This window comes from Mercenaria mercenaria, chromosome 17 (genome assembly GCF_021730395.1).
Source record: "Mercenaria mercenaria strain notata chromosome 17, MADL_Memer_1, whole genome shotgun sequence".
NCBI lineage: Eukaryota > Metazoa > Mollusca > Bivalvia > Venerida > Veneridae > Mercenaria > Mercenaria mercenaria.
In genome coordinates, this window is record NC_069377.1 from 33,666,252 (window position 1) to 33,685,428 (window position 19,177).

The 19,177-nt window shown below is 33.7% G+C and overlaps 1 protein-coding gene across 1 annotated transcript; it reads left to right on the plus strand.

Moving 5' to 3' along the window:
• The first annotated feature begins 316 nt into the window (after positions 1-316).
• On the plus strand, positions 317-17,755 carry LOC128550175 (interferon-inducible GTPase 1-like). The gene is made up of 2 exons (XM_053528634.1): positions 317-428; positions 12,368-17,755. Exons 1-2 carry the CDS (start codon positions 347-349, stop codon positions 13,669-13,671), a joined length of 1,386 nt encoding a protein of 461 aa, XP_053384609.1. The 5' UTR covers positions 317-346; the 3' UTR covers positions 13,672-17,755.
• The last annotated feature ends 1,422 nt before the right edge of the window (positions 17,756-19,177 follow it).

Below are 19,177 nucleotides of genomic sequence, written 5' to 3' on the forward strand. Positions count from 1 at the left end.
TATAACCATTAATATCCAACTGCTCATACTTACTTTATTTTTGACATGGAGAAATTGTCGACGTTCACCAGAAGTGTGCATCATAATGAAAAGAGTATAAATGAACATTTAAATACCGTTAATATTAATGATAAATCTTGTAATAGCTTCACAAACATTCACAAATTATAACAGGGTATGCTGGATAAATGCACTTAAACAAATTCAAACGGTAGTCGTATCATTTTTTTTATCAAAATGTGTGCTAATAATAAATATTGATATCATATAGAAGATAAAGTCATAAAACCAGACTAGATTTTGATCTGAAGACCTAGCGTTCATTACACCAAGATATTATTCAAACATGGAGGACGAGAGGAAGAAACCTGATTCGGAAAGGTCATCTGATGAAGCAATGGAAGTGCTAACTGAGGACACGAAACAGTGTGAGTTAATTTTGATAATGTTACACGTTTAAATGTTGCTGGATACAGTTATCTGCTATTTTCAGAGTGATTGAAATGTCCGTCCTATCGGCCGCTGAGAAAACTAATTGCATTTTCTGTTTCCGAAAAGAGATTTTAATGAATTTCATATAACAAGTAAATTTTAATCTGTGAAAGATTTACAAAATTTCCGAATCAGATTTATGCTGAACATTGTTTAATTCTTCACTTGACAAACTTAAAACATGCTCCTTTTTATCTAGTATTTAAGATGGACAATATGGACGTCAAAAAGTCACTGTATCTTGAGGAAAAGAAAATATGTTTAAAATGAAATCGTATTTAGCTACACTAACGTGTCAGCAGCGGAGGGCGGATAAATAGATTAGAAAGCACAATGATCCGATAAAGCGACCTTCTTTCTGTGTGATATAATACAATTATTATAACAGTTGCTTGAACTGGGATGTATCGGATCGAGTGCATTTTGCCAGATCTAGTTCACCCAGCACACACAAGCGTCGAGTATGTCCTAGTCTGCTAAAAGCTTTAAGAGCCGAATATAACATCCAAGATCATTAATGTAATGACCATTTTGTTATGTATCTCCATGTACTACAATGTATTTTACAAAAAAGTAAAATAAAAAAAGAATAAACGCCTAATTGGAACTCATTTATTTAGTACATATTTGAAACGTTAATAAATCATTTTCGTTTATACACGTTAGATTCTTGCGCTTTATTTACATATGGGATTTATTGATCTAAAATCGGAATAAAATGAATAAGAAAACAATGTCATCCTACAGTGGATCAGCTAACACAAATGTACAATACCTTCTATAAGGATCTTGACGATGGACTTGAAGTACTTACTGGCTGTATTTCTTGCTATATATAAAGCCTTTGACAAGCGTGACGCAAAGGTTAAAGATTATGGAATGGTTGGACGTCTATTGGAATGGTTTTCTTACTGTCTCTCTAACAAACGCAAGTCTGTTTCTACAGTAAATACAGGAGTTCTCCAAGGATCTATTCTCGTCCTCTTTTATTTTAAGTGTTTATCAACGACATCGTTGATGACTTGAGTTCGTACCTACCTTCCGTGTTGACGATACCAGCTTGCATATAATTGTTGATAATGCTATTTCCATGTTTAGTTACCTTTAATTCTTCCAAATCAGAAGCTATTACCATCTCTCGTAATTTGTCCACACCTTTACTTCGACTACTTGTTATCCAAAGTAAACCAATTTCCAGAGAAGCCGTACACAAACATATTGGCGTCTACTTTTCTGATGACTGTTGTTGGTAATCTCATATCAACTCCATTTAAGAGCGTGCCTGTGAACTTAAGTTTCAACTAACTAGAAGATCATTATAAATGATTTACTTTTCTTTCATCAGATATGTTACTGAATATGCTGATGTGGTTTACATCACATTTGCGCAATATGAGAAACTCGAACTCGAAACAATTTAGAATAAAGCTTCTCGCATCGTTTCTAGGGCAATTTAGCATATGTCTCTGAATGAATTCCATAGAGAAGTTCCTTAGGAAACCTTGGGGAGTCGAAGACAAAACTTTCAGCCAATATCTGCTCTACAAAATTAGGAACGGCCTAACTCCTGATTATCTTTCGTCCTTAGTCCCACCATCTGTTGGTGAAACTTCTCGGTATAACTTACGTAATGCCTTTGCTATAACGTTTTTTTTTCTGCCTTCTGCTCCGAGAGATCGGGACGAACTTTCAAGAGAGCTACAAAACTCACCGTCCTTTGCCGCCTTCAAAACGCAACTAAAACGTAATGTCCAGAGATGTCCTAAATATTTCTACGTAGGCGACAGAAAATGGCATATATATCACGCGTGCTCGACTCCGTACTGTATGCAGCTCCATAAACCAACATTTGTTTAGAAATAGAAATTCAACTACATCTTTGTCAATGTGGTCTTACAGAGAGTAATTATCATTTCTTCTTTGAATATCACCGTTATAGAGATATCAGAGTCCGTCTTCTAGAAACTACTTCCATTTATTCACCATTACACTTCATACCTTACTAAATTGAAACCAGAATCTCAGCGATGATATTAACATGCAAACATTTCAAGAAGTTCAAAAATACACAAGGGACAGCAGAAGATTTTCATGAGCATTTGTCTATTTGATATGACATGCTTGCTGTCTTTAATTTACTATCCGAATTAAAATATTTAATTTATCCTTTTATTCTTTCTGTTTCTTCTTCTGGGCTTATCTCATTCTCAATTTACATACTCATTAACCATATGTGCGCTTTTTTCACTTTAATATCTTTTTATGACAACTTTCTATTTTGTAGTTCTTTATTTAAGAATTCACTTTACCTGTATTTCTTCACAATTCTTTTAGACAAGAAGATCATAAACACTGTACCTACAACAAATGTTATTGTAGGAGAAGACCTCTATAAGCTGTAAGGGTTTTGTTGAACCCAAACAGTAGCAGCAAAATATGAGTATTGCTTGAGCAGAAATTGTATTGTCTATGTAAATATGTGCATGAAAATTGCCGAATCTTGTCCATATTTTTTTCACTCGGTTGAATGCATTAAGGTAAAATTATATTTGTTTTCCTTCACTTGATTTATTTTTTACATCTTTGTGAAGGATGCACGTCTTTAAAATCGTTTCAGATACATGATTGACACATAAATGATATAAAATTTGAAGAACATTGTCAAACTAGAACAAATTTATGTAATCCCGTCTTAAAACAGCTAATTTTATCAAAATCAGGAAAATAAAGAAACAAAGAAAATGACATCATACAGATGTGGCAGTTAAGCTTTGTCGTGAAAATAGGAAAAATCAAAAGTAAATCAGAAAGTTTACTGCATTTTAATTTATCAGAAATAACATACAATGATTATGATAGTCATATCGAGCGCAATATGATAGTTGTTACCGTCCTTATTATATGTTACCTAATTTTACCTTCAATATAGAAAATACTAGCAGTTGAACTGTGAAACAAACTTTTGTCTCACAGAACACAATATAGATACAACTGAAGATTGTTTTCGAGACTCTTGGAAATAACGTACTTGTAACATATAATAAATTATTTAATTTCAACCCTGAATGAACTGAAATCCTTTTTTCATTTTTCATAATGATATTTGAACGAATCATGTTGCATGTAATTTAAACTACTCTCAATCGATATAATTTTAAACATTGCAAAGCAAAGATCATAGAAACATTGGCTGTAATAGAAAAAGTTTAAACATAATATACGTATTATTCAGGTCTGCGTTTGTTTTTGTATAATCAAGAGTGCATAGTTTGAATTTGCTGAAAATCAACAAAAAAGTTAAAGCGAAAGTTAAAAAATGTACTTTAATTTTTCTAAGATATGGGTAAAATAACGAAGGTTTGCTGTTTTGTTTCGTAAATATTTTTAAATGACAGCAACAACACGGAATATAAGATGTAGTTTGCTACACTGAATAAACTTTATTCATGTACATGATAAAACAAGAAACAATACAATTATAATCAATGAATACATAGTTAACAGAAGGGGGTGATATGTTGCATTAAACAAAGTTCAAGATTTATGCAAAATAATTTACAAAACAGAGTCATATGCAACATGAAGTTTAAAAGGTACATATACAGATATAGATAATATATAAAATATTAAGTGCATTATCATAAATGAGCAAGTAGATAGAGCAAGTGTTACTTAAACGACAGATAAACAAATTGTCCCGGCTTTTACAACTTATTACATATACCATCAATGATAGAGATAAAAACCTTTTCATATATAGATATTGCTATTTGTCTTATACTTTATAATACAGAATTAAACCATCATCAAAAGTATGTTTTAAAGTTTTAAACGTACAACTAAAATATATAATTATACCATATATAATGTTTGCAATATTCTAAAAAAATTGAGACTGGCGTTTAATTAAGCTATTTATCACATGAATGACGTCATGGGAGTGCAATAAAGCTGATTTAAGTATAGGGGACTTCGGACGAATTTATTTGGTCTATGATAGGTAACGACTGAAGAAATTTTGATGTTCCAGCATACAAAAAATAACATCTAGTTAAAGGAATATAATACTTGTGACTTTCTGCATTGAATTTATTAACCTCGTTGAATATAAAATGTACAGTGACTGTCTCGAATTGTATTATTTTATTCAACATTTTTGATAAATTCGGTATGAAGAGACACTCCTCTATATAAAATGAACAAAAGTAACTTCCTCTGTGTTTAAGTGCAGATATATGTAAATATGAAAACAAGGATTAAACACTTTTTATGTATTGCAATGACATTTCAATGCAAATTTGTTTGGAAAATTTTATCATTCTACGTTTACGAAAAACTGATGATATGGTTGATTAAATGTGGTCACTTTGAGCATAGAGGACTGCCTGGCATCGTTGGCGCATAGAACCGACGAGTGTGTTGATTCGGCATGTGAATGTTGTTCCACTCTTGCATTAAGGCTTGTGCTAGTTCATTGATGTTCGACGGTGGAATATTGCCACGTCTACCACGCTGCTCCAAATTATCCCACAATTGTTCGATGGGATTCAGATCTTGGCGTTTGACGGGCCAGTCATTAATAAATGTACTGTAGTGTTATTCGTCCTGAGGAAATTCACAGTATCTCTATCTGCATGGCTTGTGGAATTATATTGTTGAAACAAAGTGATATTGGCATTTTTTATAGTGGGACGATTCCCATCAATCACGATGATTTTGTAAACACGGATTATACTGGTCCGTGCATGCACGAGGAATTCGATTTCAACGCTTTCTTTTTGTGTAATGCATACAATCCAGTTATGATTGGTTTTATTTGACAAATAATCATTCACTCGAACATATGTAGGCAATTTGACATTTTGATTTCTTTTTAGAACAAAAAAAATTGTATAGAACACGGAAGTTCACTATATGATGATCAGTTCGTTACTTAAAATTATTCTAGTTCCTGTGTTTAGGTATCTTGCCGAAACGGAATTTAATATATCTAGATAGAAGAAACGTATTTGTCTTTAGCAAATACATATATGTATAATCTTTGGCAATACTCAGTCTTATTTTGAATTAACAAAATAATTTCCGATTATTTATCAGTTACCGTTCTGATGCTCTACCGACTGAGCTACCCGGCCGCCTACACATTTTCTCCCCGTTTTAATATTCAAGTCCTATACCGTGACATAATTAGAAATCCATTGAGCATAGGCTGATATCAATCAAACTCTGAAAAAATAAATGAAGTTTAATTACAAAATGTTACATTTTTCACACAAGGAAGCATTTAATACCCTAAGAATTCTTTCGTAATGCGAATCAAATCGCATTTTATCAATACTCTTTAAACAATTGCTAAGTACTAACAGGAAAATGGAACTTAAATATCACAATCACCGATGAGTGAGTTTTCTTATAACATTTTCTTGAACTATGACAACTTGACAAATTAACGTATGTTCAACAGAGCCAGCTTAACCGCTTGCCAACCACAGATGTGGCAATAACATTGTTACACCTTAGTACATATGCACGTGAAATAATCTTAAAATCTACTTCATCTCTTATTTTATTTATACCAGTTTGGTATAACAATTTCTGGCATGTCGACTAACTGAAGATACAAAAATTGAATATGCGTACAAAGAAAAAACGTTAAAGAACAAAATTGAAGTACCATGACTTCGTTGACCTCTTCTGTACCAAGTAATAGTAAGCAGCCACATGTAAAAGGCGGTATGTAAATAATTAAATACTTTTAGCACCGACCTGAAACCAATAAAACAAAAGTAACAAAAGAAATATCATTCACCTCTCATAGAAATTTATTTTGGAACTGTCTTTAACAATAACCTTCTAGAATATTTCACTACAGTACATAGTCCAAAAATGTAAATGTTTCATTTTTAATCTATTTTTCAGTGGCAGTTTTTTTGACAATGTAACTTGTCTTTTTGTAGACTTTACAAGGTACCTCCGTTGCCAAGTGGTGAAGGTTGTTGGTATCAGATCACTTGACCATAGTCTCTGTGGTTTCGAGCCTTGTTCGGGTGGTCATTTGAGCCATCCAGGCGGATTGCGGAATGTCAGCAGTTTTACCATGTGGCAACTCATGCCTGAAATAATGCAATGATTGGCACCTTAAGTCTTCTTCGACAATTAAACCTATAAAGTTGACCTTTTTCCTGGACTATGTCCATGTGATGAAAAACTTTAAACATCCACGTACAATATCAGAATGTCTTCTCGATCAGGGCCATAAGTTCTATTTTGTTGGGTTGGGATCATGTAACGACAATAATTTAGCAATATGGCAAGATCCTGCTTTGAATGGTACAGGAAGGCCCCAGGTAGACCCCAAGCATTACTAAAGTCATGAGCAATTGTATTGAAAGAATAATCTTCAGTAAGCCACCTGCATTGAAAGAATTCTACATCACTTGAAAGCTTTCAAATACATAGAAGTGAAAGGAAAATGATCCTTTAACCACTCAGTGAAGCATTGTTCTGAGATTGCTGTCATTAAATAAAATTATAACACTTCCAAAAGCAAAATGCACAATAATCTGATACTGAAAACAGCTATGTATCTTAAAATAACTTCACTGTGTACTTTATTTAAGTAAAATCTTTCGAATAATGTATTATGAATAACACAACCGCAGTTGATTCATTTAGCTCAACAATGGATAAACATGTGCGGATATTCGCATTTTGCAATTTCATGTCTCTCTTTATGTCAAACACGAATGATAAAACTGATAATAGCACAAAAAATTTACCTTGACTTATTTTATATTATTAATGCAGTCACTTCACTGATAATAAAATAATTTAAATAGTATATGATACCAAGAAGCAAATGCACATATTTGCTCATGTTATATCAGTAAATTGACAAAGTAGCAAGAGCCTCCGTGGCCGAGTGGTTAAGGTCTCTGGCTTCAAATCACTTGCCCCTAACCGATGTGGGTTCGAGCCTCACTCGGGGCGTTGAATTCTTCATGTGAGGAAGCCATCCAGCTGGCTTACGGAAGGTCGGTGGTTTCTACCCAGGTGCCTGCTCTTGATGAAATAATGCACGGAAGGGCACCTGGGGTCTTCCTCCACCATCAAAGCTGGAAAGTCGCTATATGACCTATAATTGTGTCGGTGCGACGTTAAAACCAACAAAAAAAAGACAAAGTAGCAAATTGTACTTAATGTGTATATAATCAGGGATTTGTCTCCCTTTAATTAATAATCCCATCTGAAAGACACAAGACAGAATTTAATGTTCAGCTCCAGCATTATGTAACATAGAAAATGCACACCGTACTTTTTAGATAAATTTGATTGATAATAAAGTTGAAAATAGTATAATTTGAGGTGGTCATTTTGAAATCAAGATGTTCTACAAAATAACGATCCCATGGATTTAGGATGAAGAGTCTAGGTGTTTCAAAAAATACAACTTCATAGAATATAGCAAAACAATTTACAAACTCATATTTTCGTACAATTCGCCACAGGCTATAATCTGAAGGGAGAAGGTAACTGATTTCATTCTTTCTTTCCAATTATGAATTGATGCTGTTTGTGACAATGGATTTCCATTTGGCCGGGAATATTGAAAATTCAATACAGCCGTTTAATTACTTTAATAAACCATATTTGACTAAAGTTCTGCATATGTCTGGAATTAATTCCAACTGATTTATTAAACCTGTCAATTTGAACTGAAAGATTAAACCGAGAATAAAAAAAAATGCTTGATCAGGTATTTATTTGGAATCTAAAAAAAATTCTGTACGAAATAAAGCTTTAAAGTACGTGTTTTTGTTGGTAATGATTGGATAGTTTGGCTGCTACGCGCAATAAGCATCCAAGAAATGACTGTTATTTTTGTGCGAGGGGGGAGGGTGTTGGCGTGGGGGGGGGGGTGGAGTTCCTATCCATACAAGCGGCAGGAATATTGGCTAGGCTCGCCAGGACTAGTGGATTTATTTCCCCCTATTATGGTTCTTTATACAGGATTGAGAACAGGGATGACTGGGCCTTTCTGCATCGTGTATAGACATCACTAGAGCCGCGGAGCGATTTATAAAGCTCAATATCTATCAACATGTTTACAACACGACTCTATATGGATGTCCCGATGTTTAATGAAAGTTCGGATGACCGCGAATCACCAAATACAATTAGCTTAGACTTTGAGCGGTTGAACTGATATCTTGATATCTCCAGCGTGATACGTTGTTTCTAACAGTAGCTGTACATGACTTTAGTGATGTCAAGCTAGTAGGTTAGGTCGTCTGCAAGTGTGTAATCGCCACACTTTGAGCTACCTATAATACCTCTGATATCAAATTGCTGTAGAGTGTTGAGTTATTTACTTATGCATAAAAGGTACTTCCCATTATTTTACTTTTAGTACCACTTTAATATTATATTGCATGGTTGTGTCCTATGAGTCAAGGGGATCTCCTCAAAGATGTATCAATTGTAAAACGGTTTTTTCTAACTTCATCTGGTCCAGCAAAAATGAGTGAATCTTCAAACATGTCAACAAAGTTAAAAAGTAGGGTAGTGAGATAAATGTTATCAAAAGTAAACTAGATAAATCCAGAAATCTGTCTGTTAATTTTGTCCTCAGCGATAAAATTTTAAAAAGTTCAGTTAATAAAAGGACAAGATTACGGGCTTTTCATCAGTCAGCTGTCTGCATTGCTTTTCATTTTCTGATTTCGTACATTACAAATTTGACTTAGCTGCAAAGCGCTCATGGACGAATAAATAAAGTTAAGCTTAAATTGATGCTTTAGTTTTAACTTGAGTTGAAATAATGTATTGTTACTGTCTATGTTAATATTTTAATCAGACTTTGCCGACGTCATACGAGGATGAAGTCAACATTATTTTGCTTAAATTAGACCAATTGAGGATGTTTTTTTCCGAAATTGGTATTCCATTTTCTTTCATCTGAATGGACTCGGCCGATACAACAGATTTGGGCCAAATAACATAGCAAAAAACAAAACAAAACAAAAATACATTATAGTACTGACTTGTTTCAACTAATAAATCTATCTCTTTCATCATAGACTGATAAGTTATACATGTATTCATCTATTCAAATATGCCACTAACTAGTTTGAATTTACAGACATTATTCCGCGTTCGGTGCACAAACAGTAACTTTCTTTGGGTCACAATGTTTAAACACGGCGAACCTTCCATCTAAGAGGAGATGATATCTGAAGATCTACAGTAATAGATTTATGACAATGGATTCAAGACGAATTCTGTGTTTTTGTCAAAAACAAAATAGAGCTACTTCTATCGGAGTTGATATTTCTAATCAATATTTAACTCATCCAACTGTTTAAATCATTTTCAGTATGTGATTCTGGAGTTTATCAATTTTTCTTCGAATCAATAGATTATTTTTAGCTGGATAATCACCAATGTCATCACCCCTTAAACTATATATTCTTCGGCCATATAAACCCGGTTGCAAGGTGACAGAACTAACATTTGATTCCAGTGTTTTTGTACAATACTATTTGAATGGAGCTAGCCTGTTCAACAGGGATTATTGTTAACAGCATATATTTAAGTTAGTTTTATCAGAATATATTTACCAGTGTTTTTCGTCTTGATGCCTACATTTTCATGTCACATTGTGAACATATTTAGAATTCCGGGTTTAAGATTTGGAAAAAAACATACTAACTGTCGTTGGGACATTTGTCCAATTTCGATCCCAAATTGACCGAGAAATATCAGATGTTATTTGAATATTTAGTGTCATATGTTACAGTTTGTGCCATTGTTCGACCTACAAATAATTGTAGAGTAGTCGATCTTGCTGTCTTACTTAAAAAAAGTAAGCTAAGAACACTTACATATGATTTGCAATGTTTTTCACAGTAGAATATTTTAGAAAGATATGAACATGGGGCTGGTGGGTACGTAAACGAAAAGAATTACCCTCGAAGTGAATGATTAACAGTTTGTAATGCACATAAACATTATGCACATTGCCGCTCGATTTTACATCTAATATTTGAATATTTTGTTTACCACTAAAAGTAGGGGATCGCTCAAGAGAGTTGTCGTTTCGGAAGGGCGTACTGTATCACTAAATTCTGCATTAGACGTATACCAACGTACCAAACATAAAATTATGCCACCTTCATAAAGTATAAATTGAAACTTAATTGCTCCAAAGACACACCGTTAATGTAAATATTGTTCCATTAGATAATTAAAGATAAATTAAGAAATAACTTGATGATAATTAAAGTCATTAGTAACGTCTGTACAATTTTGTTTAAATGGTTACGCTTGCATGATTTTATTGGTCCCAAGCATATTGTAAAATTTAGGCGTTTATACGTAAAAATAGAAGTTATGTCCGAGAGATATATGTTTGATCATACAGCATGAGAGTGTAGAAAATATTTTCGAGTAAATATTTGACTTGTTATACCTGCAAAAGGTTTAATAACAAACTAAAGTCATCGAGGTCGACGGAAGGTCATCACAATTTGCAAACAACCGTGTTTTAATTCAGTTAAAAAACACTATGTACTTGTAAGCAAACTGGCATTATAACTCTTAAAATAATGAAATCAAAGTAATCACTGATAGACATAAAACATCAGAGACAAACACCCAAAATGAATAGCCAAGTTCTTAGAACGCAGTCCCCTTAAACTTAGCAGTAGTATGCATATGGTTGGTTATTAGCTTTGTATCGGGAAATTTTGCGCGACTTTAGGAGTGCAATATTCTTCCGCTAAAGAATGAATGCCTATTTCCCGATGCAAAGATAAATAACCTGTTTATTAGATACGTAACTACAGGTATAAATTTAATGTAAATATCATGAATTTGTTAAATAGCATTGACAATAAAGAACTAAATATAAGAATTTCATACGTACAAAACGGTACGGATAAACATAAATTGATTGTATGTGTTTAGCCTCTTGAACACAATTCCACACTACGAATTATTGGGTCGCTTTAAACATTCAAAGGAATGTAATTGAAAATTCATTTACTGGCTTCATGATGCAATTTTATTACAAGACAGGAAAATAAGGGAAATGACTTTAAAAGACTGACTGCGGATGATGACTTCCATATAAGGCTTAATTGTTCATTTGAATACCACTAAATCTCGTAACGTTACATCATGGCTGTGGAGCCTAAATTTAGGGAACATTATATAATTGAAGTGGGTTCGAAACCTCGCTGTCGGTGATTCTATCAAGGTACCCACCCGTTCAGAAATAATGCCTCAATGGCATAGTAACATTCGATACATATGATTTTCTATAAAAAAGGCTGATATATACCTTTGTTTTATATTATTGTTGAAACATTTACCTTGTCATTGTTTTGTTAGCCCTCTTAGAAAATGGTCGTAGTGTGCAAAGATAAAAATATTAAAAATATTACGGGAGTATATGAATAATTTATCGCAGATGTACCGATAATGGTCACCATTTATGTCATCTGTAAAATTGAAAAGCAGTCATAGAATCACATGTTAAAGTGTCAGGACTTCAGATGGGCAACAAAAGTTGTGGTTTTTAACAGAGAGCAACGTTTTTCAAAACATGACACACAAATAAATCCCGATTAGTATGCCTGTGCGTATAAATCATATACAATCGCATATGATTATATTAAAATCAAATACCGTTAATTGATCAGTAACGTTAGTTATTTTTTTCACTTCTTTGACTGGAAGTGTGATGTTACAATTGCATTCGCTTTTGCCGGAATGTATACAAACAATAGCTTCATCGATTAAAAAAAAACTCGTATACAAATATACTAAACAGTTGTATGATCGATAATATTAATGTTCTTATCTATTTCAGTATTGGTGACAACAAGTAAAAACATGACAAAGGTTGAAGACGAATTTTTACAAGAAAACAAACCTATTGACCATGATATAAAAGAAGCATTTAAGAACAACGGCGGCTTCTTAGGCGTGGCTAAAATGATAAAAACAAAATTGGATAACTGGGAAGAGGAAGAAATTAATATTGCCGTCACTGGTCGAACAGGCGTCGGAAAGTCTTGCTTTATCAACGCTATCAGGGGTGACATAGATGAATCACAGCCTTATTATGCAAAAGAAGGCCACACCGAATGCACGTTCAAGAGTGAACCGTTTTCACATCCGGCAAATAAGCGTCTGATATTTTGGGATCTTCCTGGGGTGGGAACAGAAAGATTTCCTAAGAAAACGTATCTTGAGGATAAAGAGATAAGCATTCGCTCCTTTGATGTGTTAATAATAATGACAAGCGACAGGTTTACCGAGGACGAAAACTGGTTGGCTACTGAATTGAAAAAACTGGGAAAGATATTCCTTTTCGTGCGATCCAAGATTGATAACCAGATCCACAGCGACAGAATACTGAAGAAGAAAGCAAACAAAATATCAAATCCACTAAAGCTTATCAGCGATATTCGCTTGGATTGCAAAAAGAATTTGGGAGATGAGTTCAAGGACATTTACTTAATCAATAATTTGAACTTGGAGCAAGAAAACCTCGACTTCGGTAAATTAATAGATCGTTTGGTAGAAGGTATCCAAGGGTTAAAAGGAGAAGCATTGCTACATTCGTTAGGGTTTCTAACTCCTACGATACTTAAAAAGAAGTTCAAATGGCTGAGAAGAAGAATATATGGAATGGGTGCACTTTCTAGTCTTTCTGGCGCACTTCCTATTCCAGGAACAACCCTGATTGCCGACTCATTGCTGATAGCAAACGAGACGCGTTTATATCGTAAACAGCTCGGGCTGTCGGATAGCGATCTAGAATGTCTTGCCGAACTGATGAACATGCCTGTTGATGAGTTAGCACAAAAATACTCACTAAAATCACTAAGTTTACCATTGACCGCTAAAGGGTTATCGGCATCATCTGTCCTGATTTCTTGTGAGATAGTAGATATGACCATTAATATAGCACTTCCTATAGTAGGAATGTCAGTCGGAGCAGTTTTATCTTTTGCAACTACCATAATATTACTTCGATCAATTCTTGAAATCATGGAAAAGGATGCATACATAGTATTTGATCTTCTCATAGAACAAACTGGGAGTAGAGTCAAACATCTTAAGGAAAAGATGTTTCAAAAACATTCCATTTCTCCGACATGCAAATAATACGCCTTTGACATTATTAGTCATAACCATGGGCTTCAAAAAGTCGATATTTATTGCCCAGCAGGGTTTTTTTTTAAGTATGATTTTCAAAATTGTTTTCACAAATGAATTGTCAAAGACTTAAATAGTTTCATAGAAAACTATATCGACATGTATAAATGTCACATCGAATTGTTAGATAAACGGTAAAATGTTGACATGATGATTGTAACGATTCGTAATTGTTCTAAACGTGTAGCATAATTATACATGTATGTGATTTATAATGTTTATATCACACCGGAATTTGAGTGGAATTATTCTGAAAACGTCGGACCGCGAAAACACCCATGTGCAACACCATATTCGACTTGCGCATGCGACCTAAATGCTTACGATCATGCGGAATATGAGATACGTTTTTTTTTTCGATATAACTAAGACGTGTTTTGCTTTACTGAGAATAAGAAAAATATGTTGTGTTTTAGTACTAAGTCAGCTTTCTGTATAACATTTATGTAAAGTTTGTGGACATTAAGCAATTTTGGACAATTCTTGCAAATATACATTTGTTTACATTTTGTTTGCTAGATTCATCTATGGCTGGAGCTGATAAATGAAAATATAACTTTTCAGAATCGAACTTTTACTGTCATGTCACGAATGTTCCAACTACAAGTTCTTTCCAACGACCGTTACAACAGTTTGGGGGAAAGAAAAGTTACAAACTTTCCTGCAGTTCACATTAGGACCTTGTTTTGCATATGGCGAAGTTAATCACAGACTATAATCGGATAACTACTACAGAAGCCAACAACCTGAACTAGCCATTTAGAAATAAGACGTTCCAAAAAGCATTTCTTTGCTGGTTGGTGTCTTTGTATTGAGATTGCAAGGTTTTAGAGTAACTCGATTGTTTAGCCTATGCTTAAGCTGTTACACATAAGCTCAGTCAAGCATAATTAATGCTACTATTTTGCTAGATTCGAGATATGGTCATTGCATGGCAAAAACCCAATATATGTACTAGTATCATACATTTCTGGAATTTATGACACAGTTGATATGTGAGGTGACATGAGACCTTCCTCTTGGAACGTTAAAACAACACGCAAACTATTACTGCCTTAATTCTCTTGGATCTAGTGTGCTACCTAAGCTGTCACTTGTGTTAACACAGACACGCTGCTTAAATGCCATGTAAGGTGGCGAGCGAATTAGTCAAAGCTGGCTATGTGAAAGATTCGTTAGAAGAGATCTGTTAATTAAGATTGTTCATACTCTGTGGGCCTTTAGAACATTATTTTCTAAGATATTTAGGAGCAGAAAAGGCACAGATCACACCACTCGATTTTATTTTATAGATAGTTTTCACCCACTCTTTAAGCATTTAAGACATTAAGTGAGATTGAAAAATGGGGGTACTTTATAAAACTTATAATATCCCACTTAAAGGTTTAGGGATTTCAGGTCTTATCAGTTACTATAAGCACAAGATGATATCAGCATAATATAAGTTTAGATGCCACTCACAAACCTCTTCATTTATAAATTGTAAACATAAATACACCACCCACGTCTTTCAATGGATAAAGGAAAAAATGTATTTAAATATATAGAAAAATCTGGTATTAACATTTTAAAAACATTTTGCTACTTTAATGACATAAAAAATACTTAATCTGAAGAAAAAAGTTGAGGTCATCGTGCATCTAAGAGATATATTTAGGAAAAAAACATTTAAAAACTGGAGAATTTTGACAAAGAAATATTCAAAGAAACATTTTTCAAAGTGGCGAATTTCCTGCAAAAAAGCTCAATTATAGAAAACAAAAAAAAAAAAAACCATCTTAAATTTCTACAATTCATATGTCATCTAGAGTCTTAAGAAAGATAATCGTCATGTCATGAAGTGAACTAGATTTTGTTTTGAACCAATTCAAACGTATAGCCCAATTTTAGAAAATACGGAAATAAAGGGTAGTCAGCAAGACAAAATCGTTACATGGCTTGTTAGTGACCGGACTCGATTAACAACCTTTTCCGTACCCGGTAACCAACAAGTCATTTAACTCGTGGAACATGTCTATCATTTAAACATTTATACATACACTGTTATAGGGTTATGTTTCGGGTAGACTATTATATATGGCTATTCCTGTTGGATCTTTGTCCTCGAATATTGAGAAGTTTTCCCTCAACATTTCTTAAGAACAGTTAAATCCTCTATCTGATGGCACACCAACTACTTACATAATTACATTGCAGCCCTTGTTTAGTATGTAGTGTTAAAACTTTCCTGATAATCAAACTGAATGATGCTTTTCAATAGGATATATATGTCGTCACATTTGTATTTCGGTTTTTTATGACAACAAGTTACTTCACGTTCAAGCATGTTTCTATGTAAAACTATAGCGAGTGATTATTTTAAGTATGGCTTTTGCCAAGCTACAATTCGGTACTTTATCTATCTTATATACAATGAGGGATAAGGCTATTATATAAAATATTGGTTCAGACAAGATAGAGTCATAATGAAACGTGTCATTTCATCACAAAAATGTTACTGTCTATAGATAACTATTTATAAACAATTTGTATGATTTAACTGTGTCATATGAAATTTGAGATAGTCATGTGTAACAATTATACTGATTAGATAGTATACATATTTTATAAATGGACATTTTGTGAAACCAACACGGCCGAACACGTAAGCTGAACAATATAATATGATAGGAATACACGTTTAATTATTCATATTTTATGCTGAAAGTAAAAGACTTATTGTAGTTCCTGGACAAGTTAAGCGCGGAGCTAACTAAGGAATATGTATACATGTGATATAATGGTTTAAAGAATCCATTATACCAAATACTTCTTAGGCATTCTTTTCAGATAGCTTTTGGGTCAATAATAAGTTATGTACTTTAAGAATATATTTCGCATTCCTTTTCACACTTAGCTTTACGGTCTAGAAATTAGTCATGTGCATTAAATGACAGGTTACATTATAATGCATTGTCCAGCAATGCATGTTTCAAAATTACTAATTGTTTTGACAACTGACTAACTGGATAAATGACAGGGTAATTATAAACACCCGGTAGGCATTGTAACTAAAAATACAAACTTCAAGTAGGAGGTATCTATATTAGATGTATGTGAAGTTAACTGCATCAAAATACAAGGACTGAAAAAATTATTAAAATATCATTTCCCGAAAAAGAGTTATTTGAGCTGAAAAAAATGATCCCGGATGGAATATTTGGAAAAAATGGAGACAACTCCGCAAAGACTTTATGATAGGCTTAGGTGACTATTGACCTAGAACCTCGTGCAAACTACCCACTTTTTACCTCTAATCATGAAGAAAGCATGCATACTTGCCACATGGATTAGCAACCTGAATACAAAACTATGTAAAGATCAAATAATTGATTGTCCTGGGGAAAGTAGGACAATTTTTGTGGTGAAAATTGTCAACAAACAGACGATTTTTTGAGAAAAGTCAAAACCCACAGAATTTCACAGGGTGAAATATATTGAAAAGGCTACTGCTGGAAAGAGAACAATCTCAACTACCCATACATATGCGTCAAAGTATGGGAAAAATATCTAGAAATATGAGAAAATCGAAGAAATAAATTTCGAGACTGTTAGATGCATAATTGTGTAATGATACATGGTAATTATTATAGATAGGTTACTTTTCCTTTGCACTGATATAACATGGGCAGGATTAGGATTAAGAAACGGTGTTCACTCAACAATTTCACTATACAAACGGATTGTTTCCCTTGTGTAAAGAAGGCTTAGGGTAAGTCTCTACACCCGGTTGTTTGATCACGCCGCATGACTCAAGTCACGAATCATTTCTTTCATAAGCAGAAGTTTTGAGACAAAACTTCAGTATCATTCTGGTACTCAGTTAGGTTAGATGCGTACGTTCGATACGCGCAAAAATGACTTAGTTAGATAAGGACCGAGGCAAATAACGTTGAAGTAATTATGTCGAAGAATAGAAGTTCTTTTAATAACTGTAAATATGTTAGAAAATTATGTTAGAGAATTGTGATTCATGTATTATTAACTCAGAACTTCGTACAATATTAAATAGTAGTTATCATACAGAACAGTAGTTGTTGTTGTTGCTGATATTTAGTAGAGTGAACCTTAGTAACTGTTACACCACACACATTAAATTAATTATCACTTGGGTCCGTTGAAAGAAAACAGTTTGATCGAAAATATTAATGCCTGAACCATTGCTCTAAGTATCACAATATAATTTTATACATTACAACTGTTGTGTTGTCTAATTGACAACTGGTAAACGTCTTGGCTGTCATATCATGTTTTAACTATAACAACGCGAGATGGAAAACGATGTTTATTATAATATGATAAGACTACAACTTTAATTCATTTACTCTTTGTTAAACGTTTTATGTAAACAGTTAAACATAAAATCTGTCAACATTCTTCAAATCTTCAAAGGAAACCGTGAATGACATTGTAAGTCTCGGTCAAGTATGGAACGAAGCTGAGAGAAGAAAATAAATGTAGGTTTAAGAAATCAATTACGGATTTGTAATTTTTGCTTGGTTTTGACGCACATGCCAAAGGAAGCTTATTTAGACTGTGAATGTACATGACCTAACCATTTTAGGGATGGGAAAACCAGCCGTGGACTATCGGACTTTGATGATATGTTGTCTCAGGGATAAAATGGATTAGGTTCATGTCCGAAATATTTCATTCAACCTCTTTTTTTTCACTATAACAAGCGGAGATGGAAAACGATGCACACAAAATAGAAACTGCTTTCCGTCATAGGGGTTTAATAGGTGTGTCCTACATTTTCAAAGAGATAGTTACAGAATGGAAACAGAAGAAAATAGATATAGGTGTTATCGGTCGCACCGGGGTTGGGAAATCATCGTTCGTCAATGCTGTACGAGGTGATTTGAACGAGAATCATCGTTACTATGCACCAGTTGGTCCTACAGAATGCACTTACAGGAGGCGACCATATCCACATCCGGAAAATGACAATTTGATATCATGTCCAGAAATGAGACCGTGTTTTGAAGAGTATTGTCCCTTGATTATTAAGCCAGATCGGTTAAATTAGGTTGTTTCCCTTTATACCATCTTAACGCGAGTATCGACTTTTGTTAATCTCCCTTATCTTGATAATCTTGACCTTGCACTGGTTTTGTAATTAGGGGTATTGCGACAACATTGTGAAACTTTTTAAAGAAGCGGAGTTTATACCTTGCCCGAGGCAATTTGCAGTGTATTCCTCAAATTGGTGATTTTGAATGATAATCGGGTTTTTGTTTCAAAATTGAGAGCCGGGAAGGATATTCCCATTTTAGATATGTATTTAAACTTTTGAAGAAATTCGTGAGGACTGCAAAACTCAGTTGGGACGAAGCTTTAGAGATATTTATCCGATTAATAACTTGGAAATAAACAACAGAAATCTTGTCTTCAGCAAACTGTTGTGCCGCTTTAT

What these genes read in the sequence shown, in the direction of transcription:
- LOC128550175 (XM_053528634.1), top strand. Translation starts at nt 347, where the DNA reads ATGGAGGACGAGAGGAAGAAACCTGATTCGGAAAGGTCATCTGATGAA. An exon ending in AACTGAGGACACGAAACAGT is followed by an intron (nt 429 to 12,367) that starts GTGAGTTAATTT and finishes TATCTATTTCAG; the next exon opens with TATTGGTGACAACAAGTAAA.